The 14,232-nt window shown below is 45.0% G+C and overlaps 1 protein-coding gene across 3 annotated transcripts in view; it reads right to left on the bottom strand.

The window, feature by feature from the left end:
* Positions 1 to 14,232, bottom strand: part of TNS2 (tensin 2) — a 135,241-nt gene that overhangs the window by 86,686 nt on the left and 34,323 nt on the right. For 2 of the 3 annotated variants that reach the window (XM_082207777.1, XM_082207775.1), the window contains exon 1: positions 9,323 to 9,501. The exons of the other annotated variant lie outside the window; for it this stretch is intronic. Coding sequence is in view for 1 of the 2 variants with exons in the window: in XM_082207775.1 (XP_082063901.1) it covers positions 9,323 to 9,361 (39 nt within the window). In the remaining variant the exon portion in view is untranslated. Of the gene's footprint in view, positions 1 to 9,322; positions 9,502 to 14,232 lie in introns of those variants that run through there. 3 annotated transcript variants of the gene reach the window in all.

Raw genomic sequence — 14,232 nt, 5'->3', positions numbered from 1 at the left:
ACAACCAGCAAAAAGAGAAAGAAAAAAAAGAATAGCGGAATTATATTTTGTCCCAAATTCTAGCATGACGCAGCCCATAGGAAAAACACATCCAAGTTTAACCATGCCCAAGGTCCAGAGCCAAGTCTGTGGCAAAGCAAGGATTGCATTCCAAATTCACGCAAAGGCCAGAACAAGCCACCCCTGAATTAGCAGCTGTCCCACCAGTGAAGAGGGAAATGAGTCAGGCTCATTTGGGGCATCACCTGCTGTGGTAGAGAAAGAGCAGGTGAAGCTTGAAGCCCCATGCTATGCCAGGGGTCCCACCAATGGGACATGGGTCAGAAGGGACTGTCACAGTATCTCTCTATGTCACACACACATGATTCCCAGACTCCGGACTTACCCAGACCGCCTTTTGTGTCACATTTCTAGGTCAGGGCTTTAAAGTTCCATGTCTGAAAAGGTTTGTGGTTTTGGTTGTGTGTGTGGTTGTGTATCCTGGCTCTTTCTCCAGGAAGACCTATGTCTTACTGCTGAATTGGAGACAATCGCCATTGGGTTTTCTATGGAATGACATTTGCTCTGATTCAGTGGTAAAACATGAGTTTTCTTGGGGGGGGGGCAGATAAAAACATCATTTGGACCCGGAGCTTAAAGGTGCAGCCCTGTGCCTGGAAAGCGCAGCACAAGGTGAGCTCCCTCTTATTTGATTCCAGCAAAGCTTTTAACTCCGTTGCTGTTTTACGTTACTGTCTCTTACTTTCCCTCTCCTGAGTTTGTTTAATGCTTTTTAGAAAGTCTGGTAAATTGTTATTATTTCATTATTTAAACTGATGGGGTTTATTGCTCTTTTTTCTCTTTTGATCATATCTGCTGCACACGGTGAACTGTTTGAGCATCTCTGCTGCTGGAGTGGAAAGTGGGATAGAAATTTCCCTTAAAATAAATGTGCTCATTGTCCTTCATGTGTCTCTCCTCCTTGGACAACTCACGTGCTGCATGGGCTGAAAGAGTTCTTGTCTTACATTGAAAGGCTTTGCATTGTACAAATGCTGCCTTTTCCTCCTCTGGTGACTTGACAGCTATAGCAATGTTGAGGCACTGTAAAAAGTTTTTTTAAAATACTCACAATAAATACTTTTCAAATGAGTTGCTTTTCTACCACTTGACCTCTAGTAGGACCCACAGCAGCCTTTGATCTTTGCTTCTGCTACTCTGACAGCTCTTTCTGACTGCCCTTCCAGATGGCGTCCATGAGAGTCAGTGTGGCGTCCTGGTCAGAGTGCTGGACTGGGACTTGGGAGACCCTGGTTCAAATCCCTCCTTGGCCAGGAAGCCCACTGGGGGCCCTTGGAAGGGTCACTGCCTCTCAGCCTAATTTCCTCACAGGGTTGTGAGGATGAGATGGGGAGATTTTTGTATGCCACCTTAGAGGGAAAGTGGAATATAAATGTAGTAATATTAATATTTTTTAGGTGGGTTTCAGTTCTGTTGGGAGTGGCTGTTTGGAATCACAAAAATGTTAATCTGCTTATGACATTCATCTCTTTTGATTTTCTTTCCCTTTTATTTTTACATGTAAGACGCCTGGAGTCCTCCTTAGGTAACAAAAGACTAGTAAGTCCAAATCAATGGGAAATTGTTTAGGAGTGGGTTGTTTGGAAGGAGGTTGTTGCTGTTTGTGATATTGATTTTTTTGTATCTTTATTTTAGATATTATCGTGTTTTATGTGGAAATTGTTTAATTTCGTTGTGTACTTTTAATGTTTTATTTATTGTTTATAATGACTTTTGTTATGTTTGTAAATATGTAATTTTTTCCTGTTGTGAGCCACCTTGAGCATGGGTGTTAACTATGGAAAGGTGGCGCACAAATAAAATTATGTATATATATGTATGCATGTATTCCTATCATCATATACTGACAAAACTCAGGTTGCACAATGAAAGTGGATTTGGAGCTTTTGCGCAATAGACACACACCCCACACTAAAAAACAGAGGACTTTTTGCAATAAGGAAAGTGACAGGAATAATAATAAGTTTATTATTTATACCCAGCCACTCTGCTTGATTCAATGTTGTATCATCTCCCACCAAAGGAATTTGAACAAATGCTCCATAAAAAGCCACCATCATCTAACCTCCCCTCCAAACTGTGTGCAAACTAATTGCGGTGAATCCTCAATAAACAGGACATCTGGAAGCAACCAGTGCCTCTGAACCATGATCACCATATTTTGTATTTTTGTGTTTTTATATTGTAAACCTCCCTGTGACCCTTGGCTGAAGGGCAGTATATGAAATTTAATTTTAAAAATAATAAATATTGCAAGGATGGAAAGCCTGACTACAACTCCCATCATCCCTGCTCATTGGCTATGTCTGCTGGGGCTGAAGGGAGTTGGAGTCCAGCAATATCTGGAAGCGCCACAGGTTCCCCCAACCCTACCATATGGCAACAACACAGTCTTGCACTCCATCTTTAAATGTGACAGGTATGCAGGAGACAATGCAGCTGCAGCTTCATCTAAGATTCTTTTACCTGCCTCCTTGTTACTGCAGGACAGAATTATTTTATTCTTTTTTTAAAAACAACAACACAAACCCTTATAGATTGCAGCTGATGGGCAGCACCTGATAAACACGTTTCTGATTAGAATAGAATCATAGAATCATAGAGTTGGAAGAGACCACAAGGGCCATGGAGTCCAACGCCCTGCCAAGCAGGAAACACCATCAGAGCACTCCTGACATATGGTTGTCAAGCCTCTGCTTAAAGACCTCCAAAGCAGGAGGCTCCACCACACTCCTTGGCAGCAAATTCCACTGTCAAACAGCTCTTACTGTCAGGAAGTTCTTCCTAATGTTTAGGTGGAATCTTCTTTCTTGTAGTTTGGATCCATTGCTCCGTGTCCGCTTCTCTGGAGCAGCAGAAAACAACCTTTCTCCCTCCTCTATGTGACATCCTTTTATATATTTGAACATGGCTATCATATCACCCCTTAACCTCCTCTTCTCCAGGCTAAACATGCCCAGCTCCCTTAGCCGTTCCTCATAAGGCATCGTTTCCAGGCCTTTGACCATTTTGGTTGCCCTCCTCTGGACACGTTCCAGTTTGTCAGTGTCCTTCTTGAACTGTGGTGCCCAGAACTGGACACAGTACTCCAGGTGAGGTCTGACCAGAGCAGAATACAGTGGCACTATTACTTCCTTTGATCTAGATGCTATACTCCTATTGATGCAGCCCAGAATTGCTTTGGCTTTTTTAGCTGCCGCGTCACACTGTTGGCTCATGTCAAGTTTGTGGTCAACCAAGACTCCTAGATCCTTTTCACATGTACTGCTCTCAAGCCAGGTGTCACCCATCTTGTATTTGTGCCTCTCATTTTTTTTTTGCCCAAGTGCAATACTTTACATTTCTCCCTGTTAAAGTTCATCTTGTTTGTTTTGGCCCATTAGAAACGCGTGCAGGGAGGGGGGTGATCCTGGGCAGGCTTTCCATCAGTCAAAGCGTGATAACTTTTTATTTATCTCTTCCCCACCACTAACCAATACTAAATTATACAAAAAATAAGCAAAATATATGCAGATCTGCACAAGCCATTCAGGCTGCAGCACCCAGCTTTTCTTGCTGCAGAACTTACCTTGAGGCAGATTTCATATACATACATTTATATAGCAACACAAATTGTACACACTGTCATGGGCAGATAGCACATCTTGTTGGATCAGCACTATTTTTAATAGAACCTCAATCTCTACTAATGAGAGCCCGGTACAAATGACATTACAGTTAGAATTGAAAAACAGGATGGCCTCTGAGCATAGTCTGAGTCTAGAGATTTGTTTTCAGCAGCAAAACTGGACTGAGCAGCTCACTATCCCGTTGCAGAAAAGTCTGCTACAAGTGAGTTGTCTTCATTTCAGCAGCATAAATTAGCTGGGGAAAACGTCATTTTGTTGCTACCACTGTGAAGCAACTGGGAGTCAAAACCTCTTACTACAAATCACCCAGAGATCTATCAGTGGATCTCTATCAGATCCCAACTGGCCTTCTGCCTGCCCTGATATACACAACCACCGCTTACAACTTTTACCCAACCGTTAATGCCAGGATCCGCTTGTGTCAACTCACCATCTCCCTGCTGCCCTCAAATGAAAGTGTTATTAGCCACCCACTATAAAAAGCTTGTAAAGCATTCCTCCCATTTTTAAGGAGTGTTTTAGGGATTACTCAGAGCTAATAAAAAGCACATCTAATTATTTGACAGCTGGGGAGGGCAAATTGACCAGGTGAGCAGGCCAAAAGCAGTGAGCAAGAGACTCAGTTGCTACTCTTAGCTTGGCCTTGCCAGGTCAGAGAGATGAGTCAGCCACGGCCTGTGAGCGGCAGCTGTGGAGGCAAGGTTGTCACGAGCCAAAGCACCACTGAGGCGAGAAAGCAAGCAGTGGGTCCACTTGGCCTGGCTGGCTGCCTCTTCTGCCACACACTGGCTTATCGGTGGATTTGGTTATGCTGGAAATGCACACACATTTAAGTTCAGCGTGATTAAGTGACAGAAGCCAGCAGCTGGCACTGTCTGTGTGTGTGTCTCTCTCTGTGAGAGTGATCAGTAACAAAATACCCACCATTGCAATGTGGTGTAGAGACAGGACCTTTTTTGGGATGAAATGTACTATATACTCATACCCTCCAACACGTTGCGTCTTAAAACTGGAACATGTGTGTTAAATAGTGGGTAGACATAGCAGACGACACAGCGATTCTTCAAACAGCTCTTGTTTATTCACAGGCCAGAACAGAACTGAACTGAAGGGTTCAGTCAGCCTGCTTATATAGAGCTCCAGTACAATGTAACTCTAACAATTTTCTAAAACTATCCAATCACTGAACGTCACTTTTGATCCCTTATTTGCATCTTATCTGCATTTGCTATCTACAGTATCCCCCTGCTGGCCCAGGGTGAGAACTTCAGTACATAACAGTGCGTCTTCTCATCTGTGCTCCAAAGACACGCTTTTTTGGGGGTCATGCCCTCACAGCACCCAAAAACATGTGTTTGGGGTGCCACACAAGATCACAGCCCCCCCAAAAGCGCTTATCACGATTGCACAATATCACAGTGCCCAAAATGGCTGCCATGCTCTCGCAGGGGGAAATGAGATGTCCCAGTTTTTCAAGGATGTTTGCAGGGTATGTATACTCAGACACATAAGAACGTAGGAAGAGTGCTCCTGGATTAGGCCAAAGGCCCATCTAGTCCAGTATCCTGTTCTCACAGAGGCCAACCAGATGTCTGCAGGAAACCCACAAGCACAGTCCTCTCCCCTCATGCACTTCCCAGCAACTGGTATTCAGAGGCATACAGGCTCTGACAGTGGAAGGAGAGCATGCCAGCACGGCTAGCAGTCACTGATAGCCTTTTCTTCCATGGATTTGTCTAATTCTCTTTTAAAGCCATTCAAGTTGGTGCAATCAGTACAGCACTTCTTTCGGGGAGCAAGTTCCATAGTACAAGGTGCGTGAAAAAGTGCTTAATTTTGTGTGCCCTGAATCTTCCAACCTTTCAGCTTCATTGGATGTCCCCGAGTTCTAGAAACACAAGGGGGGGGGACCTTTTATATCCACATCTGCCCACCATGCATAATTGTATACTCCTCCACTGAACAGCACCCCTTGGGAGGGTCCTGTGCCATGAGATCCAGGCTTCCCACTGTCAGGGATGGGTGGCAGGGTTTGCTCTCATGGTGATACTGTCGTGCAAGCACATCAAAGAGAGCATGGCAGCCAATCATTTATATGTCAGAAAGTGATGGTGTGTACTTGGGGCAATGCATTGCAAGTCCACCCACTCCCTCCAGCCTGGAGTGGCCTAGCTTCTGCAGACAGGATATTGTGATAACAGAGGAACCAGTTCATTCATAACAAAGCAGGGGACAAAACTACAACTATGTGAGGATCAAGCCTAGTAGAGGCTAATTCACAACAAATGCTTAAGCGCACAATTTCTCCCCCAAAAGTTTGGGACTATAGTTTCCCCCTTTCACAACTACAATTCCCAGCACCCTACAGTCCCCAGAATTCTTTGGGGGATGTGCTTCAAATGCATGATGTGGATCTGCCTAGACTACCTGCTCAGCGTGGCTCCGTCACCCATATGAGTTTTGTTTCTTGGTCATGTTGGAGTGCCAGAGAATCTTGGGAATCACCTTTTAAAAAATTCTTGGCAGAGAGATACAAAAACAGCAACACGGTGCCACTCTTACGCAAACAGGGCTGCTAAATAGTCATATTTAAAGAACCCAGGCCTCAGAGAGGTTAGGCTGGCCTCAACTAGAGCCAGGGCCTTCTCGGCCGCGGTTCCAATCTGGTGGAACGCTCTGTCACAAGAGACTAGGGCCCTGCAGGACCTGACATCTTTCCGCAGGGCCTGCAAGACAGAGCTGTTCCACCAGGCCTTTTGTCAGGGCGCAGCCTGACCCCCTCCTCTGGCAACCTGCACAAAAATTTGCTTGATGGTTGCCATTAATTTGATTTTAATTTGATTTAATTAATTTTATAATGAAATGTTTTACAATGTTGAACCATTTGATTGTTGTTAGCCGCCCTGAGCCCGGCTTCGGCTGGGGAGGGCGGGATATAAATAAAATTTTTTATTATTATTATTATTATATCGTTTAAAAAATAATAATATCGTTTTAAACAAAAGTGAAACTAGACCAGCTTGGGTTTCAGCATATCTGCTGAGGCAAGAAGGAAATGATAGGGCTTCATAGGGGGACTGAACAGTGAAAGCTGTTCCCTTCCAATCATACAAGCCAAGACTGGTGGCTGCGGCTCAGGACTTTGTAAACTGTCTTTCCTAATGAAGCAGGAGGCAACAACTCAATAAATATGCACCGTTATTTGATCAGCAGGATTAATTTATTGTGATGCAAGACACACATTCTTGTTGGCGTCTTAAGCAATGCCGTCTCCTGGGTGGTTCAGATCAGTATTGAGCAAAGACTGAAGTTTCAAGCAACCCCTCGCAATTCTGGCCATATACAGTGGTACCTCGGGTTAAGAACTTAATTCATTCCAGAGGTCCGTTCTTAACCTGAAACCATTCTTAACCTGAGGTACCACTTTAGCTAATCAGGCCTCCTGCTGCCGCCGCACAACTTCTGTTCTCATCCAGGGGCAAAGTTCTTAACCGGGGGTACTACTTCTGGGTTAGTGGAGTCTGTAACCGGAGGTGTTTGTAACTCGAGGTGTTTGTAACCCGAGGTACCACTGTACAGGGCAAGAATACATGGATGATATAGGGAGCTGCTCTATTTTCCTCCCTGCCAAGAATCCAGGAATTGTAGTCTCTGACTGGTACAGTTCCCATGATCCTTTGTGGGGGGGCATGTGTTTTAAATGTATAGCATGTGCACAGCCACTGGCGCCTTACCCAAGGCCATGTTCAGTTGGCAGCCCTCTTAAAGTGTCAAAATTGCACTGGATATTGGATCCTCCCTTAGTGGAAGCTAATCTGGTACAATATTTTGGAAACTGCAAAATCCCCTATCATGGGGAGACACACAAACATAGTCCAGCTTAGTCATTTGTTCATTTGCCAAATACTCATGGTCACACATTATTTCACACTTTGTACCCCTTTATCATCTTATAGTTTTTTTAAGGGGGTGGGGAACCTTTATCAGCACAACCTTTATCAGCCACACTTCCACATAGGCGACCTTGGCTTAGGGAAGTACATGCCTGTGGTGGGAGCGGCCAGAGGAGAAAGTGGGCCAAGCAATGGATGTGACTACAGTGGTACCTCAGGTTACAAACACTTCAGGTTACAGACGCTTCAGGTAACAGACTCCGCTAATCCAGAAATAGCACCTCGGGTTAAGAACTTTGCTTCAGGATGAGAACAGAAATCATGTTCCAGCGGCGCGGCAGCAGCAGGAGGCCCCATTAGCTAAAGTGGTGTTTCAGGTTAAGAACAGTTTCAGGTTAAGAATGGACCTCCGGAATGAATTACAGTGGTGCCCCGCAAGACGAATGCCTTGCAAGACGAAAAACTTGCTAGACGAAAGGGTTTTCCGTTTTTTGAGTCGCTTCGCAAGACAAATTTCCCTATGGGCTTACTTCGCAAGACGAAACGTCTTGCGAGTTCTTGCGAGTTTGTTTCCTTTTTCTTAAAGCCACTAAGCCACTAATAGCCACTAAGCCGCTAATAGCCACTAAGCCGCTAATATCCGTGCTTCGCAAGACGAAAAAACCGCAAGACGAAGAGACTCGCGGAACGGATTAATTTCGTCTTGCGAGGCACCACTGTAAGTATTAACCAGAAGTACCACTGTACCTTCTGTTAAGTTGTGGGTGAACATATCAGACGACACAGCAATTCTTCAAACAGCTCTTGTTTATTCACAGGCCAGGACAGAACTGAACTGAAGGGTTCAGTCAGCCTGCTTATATAGAGCTCCAGTACAACGTTACTGTAACAACTTTCTAAAACTATCCAATCACTGAACGTCACTTTCGATCCCTTATTTGCATAACTATCTACAGTATCCCCCTGCTGGCCCAGGGTGAGAACTTCAGTACATAACACCTTCCAGCCACACAAAAGTCAGAGGTTTCTGAATACACACCCCTCTCCATCCAGGCAAGCAGAGTTTGTGGACGCTTCCGAGTCAAAAAGCACTCCCTAAGGGTGCAGAATAGGCTTGGGGAGGGGAGCTGCCTGGGAGAGGAGCCCAGGGAAAGAGCCTGTGGCCCAGAGGGCTAGACAGAAAAGCTCAGAGGGCTGCCTTCCCTGCCAAGGCTGAGCTCCACCCACTCCCATTTTATTCATAGGTGCATCCCAGGTTGTTAGTCATGGACAGCTGATAAGTGAAACTTCCATGTTCTGAACATCAGACATTGGGGGCGAAAACAACATGGCGGCGGGGGTGGAGGAGAGACTGTTGCCTTCCTGGCCTGCTCATGTGCTTCCTGGCTGGCCACTGCATAATAGCTAAAGCATATTTTGTTTGTAAACTATTACAAGCCATCCTTCAAAAGCCCCATCTCCAAGCTGTCTAGTGAAGTCGGAAGCAACCCCTTCCAAAAGGCCAGCATCCCATCAAAGCTCCCGTCTGCACATCTTCCCCTTTTCTGTGGCTGCCTTTGAAGCCTATTTGGTCCATCCAGGCCCCCACTCTCGTAGCAATCCTGTGTCTCCGCCACAGCCTTAAAAAAACTGGGAGAAAATTGTGTTTCCAGCCATTGGATCCCATTTGCAAGAAGCTGCTCCCCCTAACCCGGTGTCACAAGCAGTAAGGGAAAGGAAGGGGAAAAGTTCCCAGCTTACCTTCATGGATTCTGATGGTGTCTGATTTGGGGCTGGCATCTCAATGCGCTGCAAAACTGGTGGCAGCCCCTGAGCTGGCCTCCATCTAAAACCCCTCTGCCCGATTCTTACTGGGAGAGAAGGGAGCTGCAAACTTCCTTGCAGTAAAGAAACCTGAGTGTCTCTTGAGCCTGAGCAGAAACACACCCTCCCTTTTCTCCCTTCCTTCCCTCCCTTCCTTCCTTCCTCCCTCCCTCCCTCTCTGAGATTTTTCCCAGCCCCTTTTCCCTACCCTCCTAATGCAGGGAATGATGACCACCCCCAAACTGCGTTTCCTGCTGAAAGTATGAAATCTCGTCGAAAGGGAGGGGAGAGAGGAAGAAAGAGTGGGAAATCAGCTCTGCGAGTCAACAGCTGCTGCAGAAAGCAGGGAGAGTTCATAGCCCTGGGTCAGTCAGTGTAGCAGCGGCCCATATAACGCACAAATGAACCATGCCGATTCCGTTAACCAAGCAGAAGGGTCTGGGGGTGAAGGGGGGCTGACCATGTCTGGAAATCACTCTTCTCTAACTGCTTTATCCCGGATGGGTGGGTCTGACTGGGCTTGTTCAATGTAGAAGGAAAAGGCACTTCATACATTCTGCAAAGCACTCTGCATTTTTATTACTTTGCTTGCTCATTTCAAGGCTGAACCCTGATTATTATTTTTTGAGTGGCTTTGGTAGGATCTAAGCTCCCAGTCAATTTAACCCATGTGGGGGCCAGGTTAGGGAGATTGCCTACATGGTTATAATTTAGGACAGGCCTGCTAGCTTCTGAAGCAGGGTGGATCCAGGAACTTATTTAAAGATAATTATGAAAAATGTTGGACGGAAGTGAAAAAAGATTTAGAAATTTGGTCAAATTTGAAGCTTTCATTGTTGGGTCGTATTGCTGCGATAAAAATGAATGTATTGCCTAGAATGTTGTTTTTGTTTCAGACATTGCAAATTGTGGACAAGATGGACTGTTTCAAGAAGTGGCAGAGAGATATCTCTAGATTTGTCTGGCAGGGCAAGAAGCCTAGAATAAAATTTAAGATATTAACTGATGCAAAGGAAAGAGGTGGATTTGCCCTGCCAGACTTTAAACTTTATTATGAATCAGCAGCTTTTTGCTGGTTGAAAGAATGGCTACTCCTTGAAAATACAGACATTTTGGATTTAGAAGGTTTTAACGACGTATTTGGATGGCATGCATATTTATGGTATGATAAGGTCAAAGCTCATAAAGCATTTAAAAATCATATTGTCAGGAAAGCATTGTTTAATGTTTGGATAAGTTATAAGGACCTATTTGAAAATAAAACCCCAAGGTGGTTGTCACCGATGGAAGCGAAGGCTCAGAAAAAGCTCAATATGGAGGCCAAATGGCCGAAATATTGGGAAATTTTGGAACAAGAAGGAGACAAATTGAAATTGCAGAGTTTCTATAAATTAAAAAACAAAGTGAGAGATTGGTTTCATTATTATCAGATAATGGAGGCATATAATTTGGATAAGAAAATTGGCTTCCAGGTGGAAAAATCAAAACTAGAAACAGAACTGCTAGAACCCAAAACTAAGAATTTGTCAAAAATGTATAACTTGCTGTTGAAAGGGAATACTCAGGATGAAACGGTGAAATCTGTTATGATTAAATGGGCACAAGATGTTGGACATAATATTATGTTTGCTGACTAGGAACAGTTATGGACCACAGGTATGAAGTTTACGGCATGTAATGCCTTAAGAGAGAATATTATGAAAATGATATACAGGTGGTACATGACCCCAGTCAAGCTTGCAAAAATCTATCATTTGCCCGATAATAAATGCTGGAAATGTAAAGAAACGGAAGGTACATTATTTCACCTTTGGTGGACGTGTCCAAGGATTAAGGCTTTCTGGGAAATGATATATAATTAACTGAAAAAGGTATTTAAATATACCTTCTTGAAGAAACCAGAGGCCTTTCTTCTGGGCACTGTCGGCCAATTGGTGCCAAAGAAGGACAGAACTTTCTTTATGTACGCCACAACAGCAGCAAGAATACTTATTGCAAAGTATTGGAAGACACAAGATCTACCCACTTTGGAAGAATGGCAGATGAAGGTGATGGACTATATGGAATTGGCAGAAATGACTGGCAGAATCCGAGACCTGGGAGAAGAGTCGGTGGAGCAAAAACTGAAGAAGTTGTCCAAAACTATCAAATAGATGCTAGTCTGTCAAATCTATACAGGTTAAATGATTTGGTTTTCTGGGCAGTTTGGATAACATTAGTGCAAAAGGTTCAGTTTTCAGTACAGAGGGCATACCAACCCCTTGCTACAAGAAAAATTGCCTGGTTTTGAATTGGACCATGTCATGTCTGGCACTTTTACCAGCTGCATGAGCTATAGCAATTAGGAAGTGATAATACTGTTCTTCATGCTTTGAAACAGGAGTGCTGAGCCCTTGGCCGGCTAGATGTTGTTGGACTACAACTCCCATCGGCCTTACCTAGGACACATACTGGCTTGGGTGGATGGGAGATGTAGTTCAGCAATATCTGAGGACCAGAGGTTCCCCCACTCTGCGTTAAAACTTTCACTCTGCCAATGAGGCCAACCTTATTAATTATTGGGAATCAAGGAGCTCTCAAAGGTAAGAGAAGAGCCCATCTACTCTCTACCGCCTCCCCTCCCCAAGGCTCTGGTGACCCTATAGGCATGAAGCGGAATGAAAGGGTGATAGGCAGCATGCACACATGTCTGAATGGTGACAGGTTGAGGCTTCAGATGGGGAACATAAGAAGCCGCCTTTTATTGAATCAGACCAGCTTGGTGTATCTAACGCAATACGGTACACAGAAAGACCTTCTTTGCTGTAAGTCCTGCAAGACTCGTTCCCTGGGTTGCCCATCTGTTTCCACCTGGTTTGGGAGGGCGGGGACCTCACTGACTAGCTGCTGCTAGAGCTTAAGCGTCCAGAGATCAGCTTTGCTGTGAGTCCTGCAAGACCAGCTAACCAGAATGCTTAGAGGCTGCTGGGTGTAGAGGTTTTGGTTGGGGTTAAGATTTAGTTGTGGAAATGCTTAATTTTTATTGTTATTGATCCAAGGCTGCCCAATGAGTTCTCAGGGATAAGCAGCTGTTTGAACCCAGGTCTCCCATATGCAAAGCCAAAGGTGACAAATTCAGCTGTTGAGAACGAATGGTCATGCTTCTCATTTTACATTACCTACAGTCACAAATTCCTCTCAAATAACAGTAGCCAAATAAAAACAAGTAGGGCACAAGCAATTGCATATAGAATAGCATCCACTTTCCATGCAGAAGGTCTTAGGTTCAATCCTAGGCCTCTCTAGTTTGGGCTGGGAGAGAAACCCTGTTGGAAATCTGGGAGAGCTTCTGCCAGTCCGTGTAGACAATACTGGGCTGGATGGACCAATGGCCAGACACAGTATAATACAGTTTCTAGGTTCCATTTAAAAAAACAAAAAATCCAACAGCATCCACAGAAGTGTGGCACATCCATGGAGTATTTTAATGGACCCCACCAGGGTTGCCATAGTCTGTGTTTGGGGACTTTGGTGCTGACATAAGGAAAATTTCTCCTGCTGCACAATGAGTAATTGCACACTGAACAGCTTCCCTTGTGCTAAAATGGAGCCTGCTGGGGCAACTTAAAAGCAGCCTCCCTGTGGTATTCTGTAGCCTGCCAGCCAGCCTTGAGCAATGCTCTTGGTGTTTTTTTAAAAGTAGCAGAAGTCCTGGTTGGGCCCATTAAAATTCCACAAAACTGAAAGGTTTTACAGCATACGGTAAGGTCTCCCCCAAATAATCACTGGTGCACAGCCTCAGCAGCTTTTAATCAGATCCTGGATTTAGCTAACTTCTAAAACACCCCCCTCCAAAGAATCCTGGGAACTGAGGTTTATTAAGGATGATGGGAATTGTAGCACTATGTGGGGCAATCTGCAGCTCCCAGGATTCTTGGTGTGGGTATGTAGGTGCTTTGAATGCACTTTAAATATTTGGTGTGTACACATATTTGGTGTCTAACAGGTCTCTCTCTCTCCTGTCTGCTCCATTTGTATTTGTGAATGAGCAAGTCCTTTCCCACCCATCTCCTATCTACCTGCATTGAATTCTCTGCCACCTCGACAGATGTGGACCCTTCACTACTGCACTACCAGTGCAACATGCCTAGTGCTTACGATGACTCCCAAGTGGCCTTCCAATCCTCAGCCTGGCCTCTTGTCCTCAGGCAAAGGAAGTGCTGATAGCACTCGGGAGACCCACACCCTTTTCCTCCCCTGGGCTCCGGCCCTTGGCAGAATCCTCCCCTCCTTTCCTGAATCCTTAGTCCAGAACCAGCTGATCCAGGAAGCTGAAGGCCTGAGCACTGTCAGGAAGGAGAAGGCTAAGTCACAGCTCTTGTCAACAACTGGTCCCAACTGCAAGGCTCAAGAGAAAGCTGCCTCTGGCCTTGCTCATCTTGTTGATTTTCTATGTTCATATACTGCGTTCTTATAGCGACCAGCATGCCAGCTCAATTATTATTATTATTATTGCTTTTAAAGGGACATCAGGGCTTCATTTGGACCAGGGAATGGATCTAGGGACTGCTTTCAGTTTCAGCATCATGGCTCAATATGAATGGACAGAAGTGTTTCTGGGGGGGGGGGGAGAGTGCTTTTGTGCTCAGCTGCTGCTTGTGGGTTTCCCCCTGGGGCACCTGCTTGGCCGCTGTGAGAACTGGACTGGATGCTGGACTAAATGGGCCACTGGCCGGATCCAGCAGAGCTCTTCTTAGGAGTGGGTGCAGAGTGCTTTCTTTTCAACATCAGTCACTAACCACTGGGAGTATCCATTCACATTGGGGCTCCCAGATAGACTGGAGCGCTGAGTTTTTCCTCCCCTTCTT

This window comes from Podarcis vaucheri, assembly GCF_965113315.1.
Source record: "Podarcis vaucheri genome assembly, chromosome: 2".
Lineage (NCBI taxonomy): Eukaryota > Metazoa > Chordata > Lepidosauria > Squamata > Lacertidae > Podarcis > Podarcis vaucheri.
The sequence above is the reverse complement of the archived record's forward strand: the minus strand, read 5'-3'. Positions and strand labels throughout refer to the sequence as shown.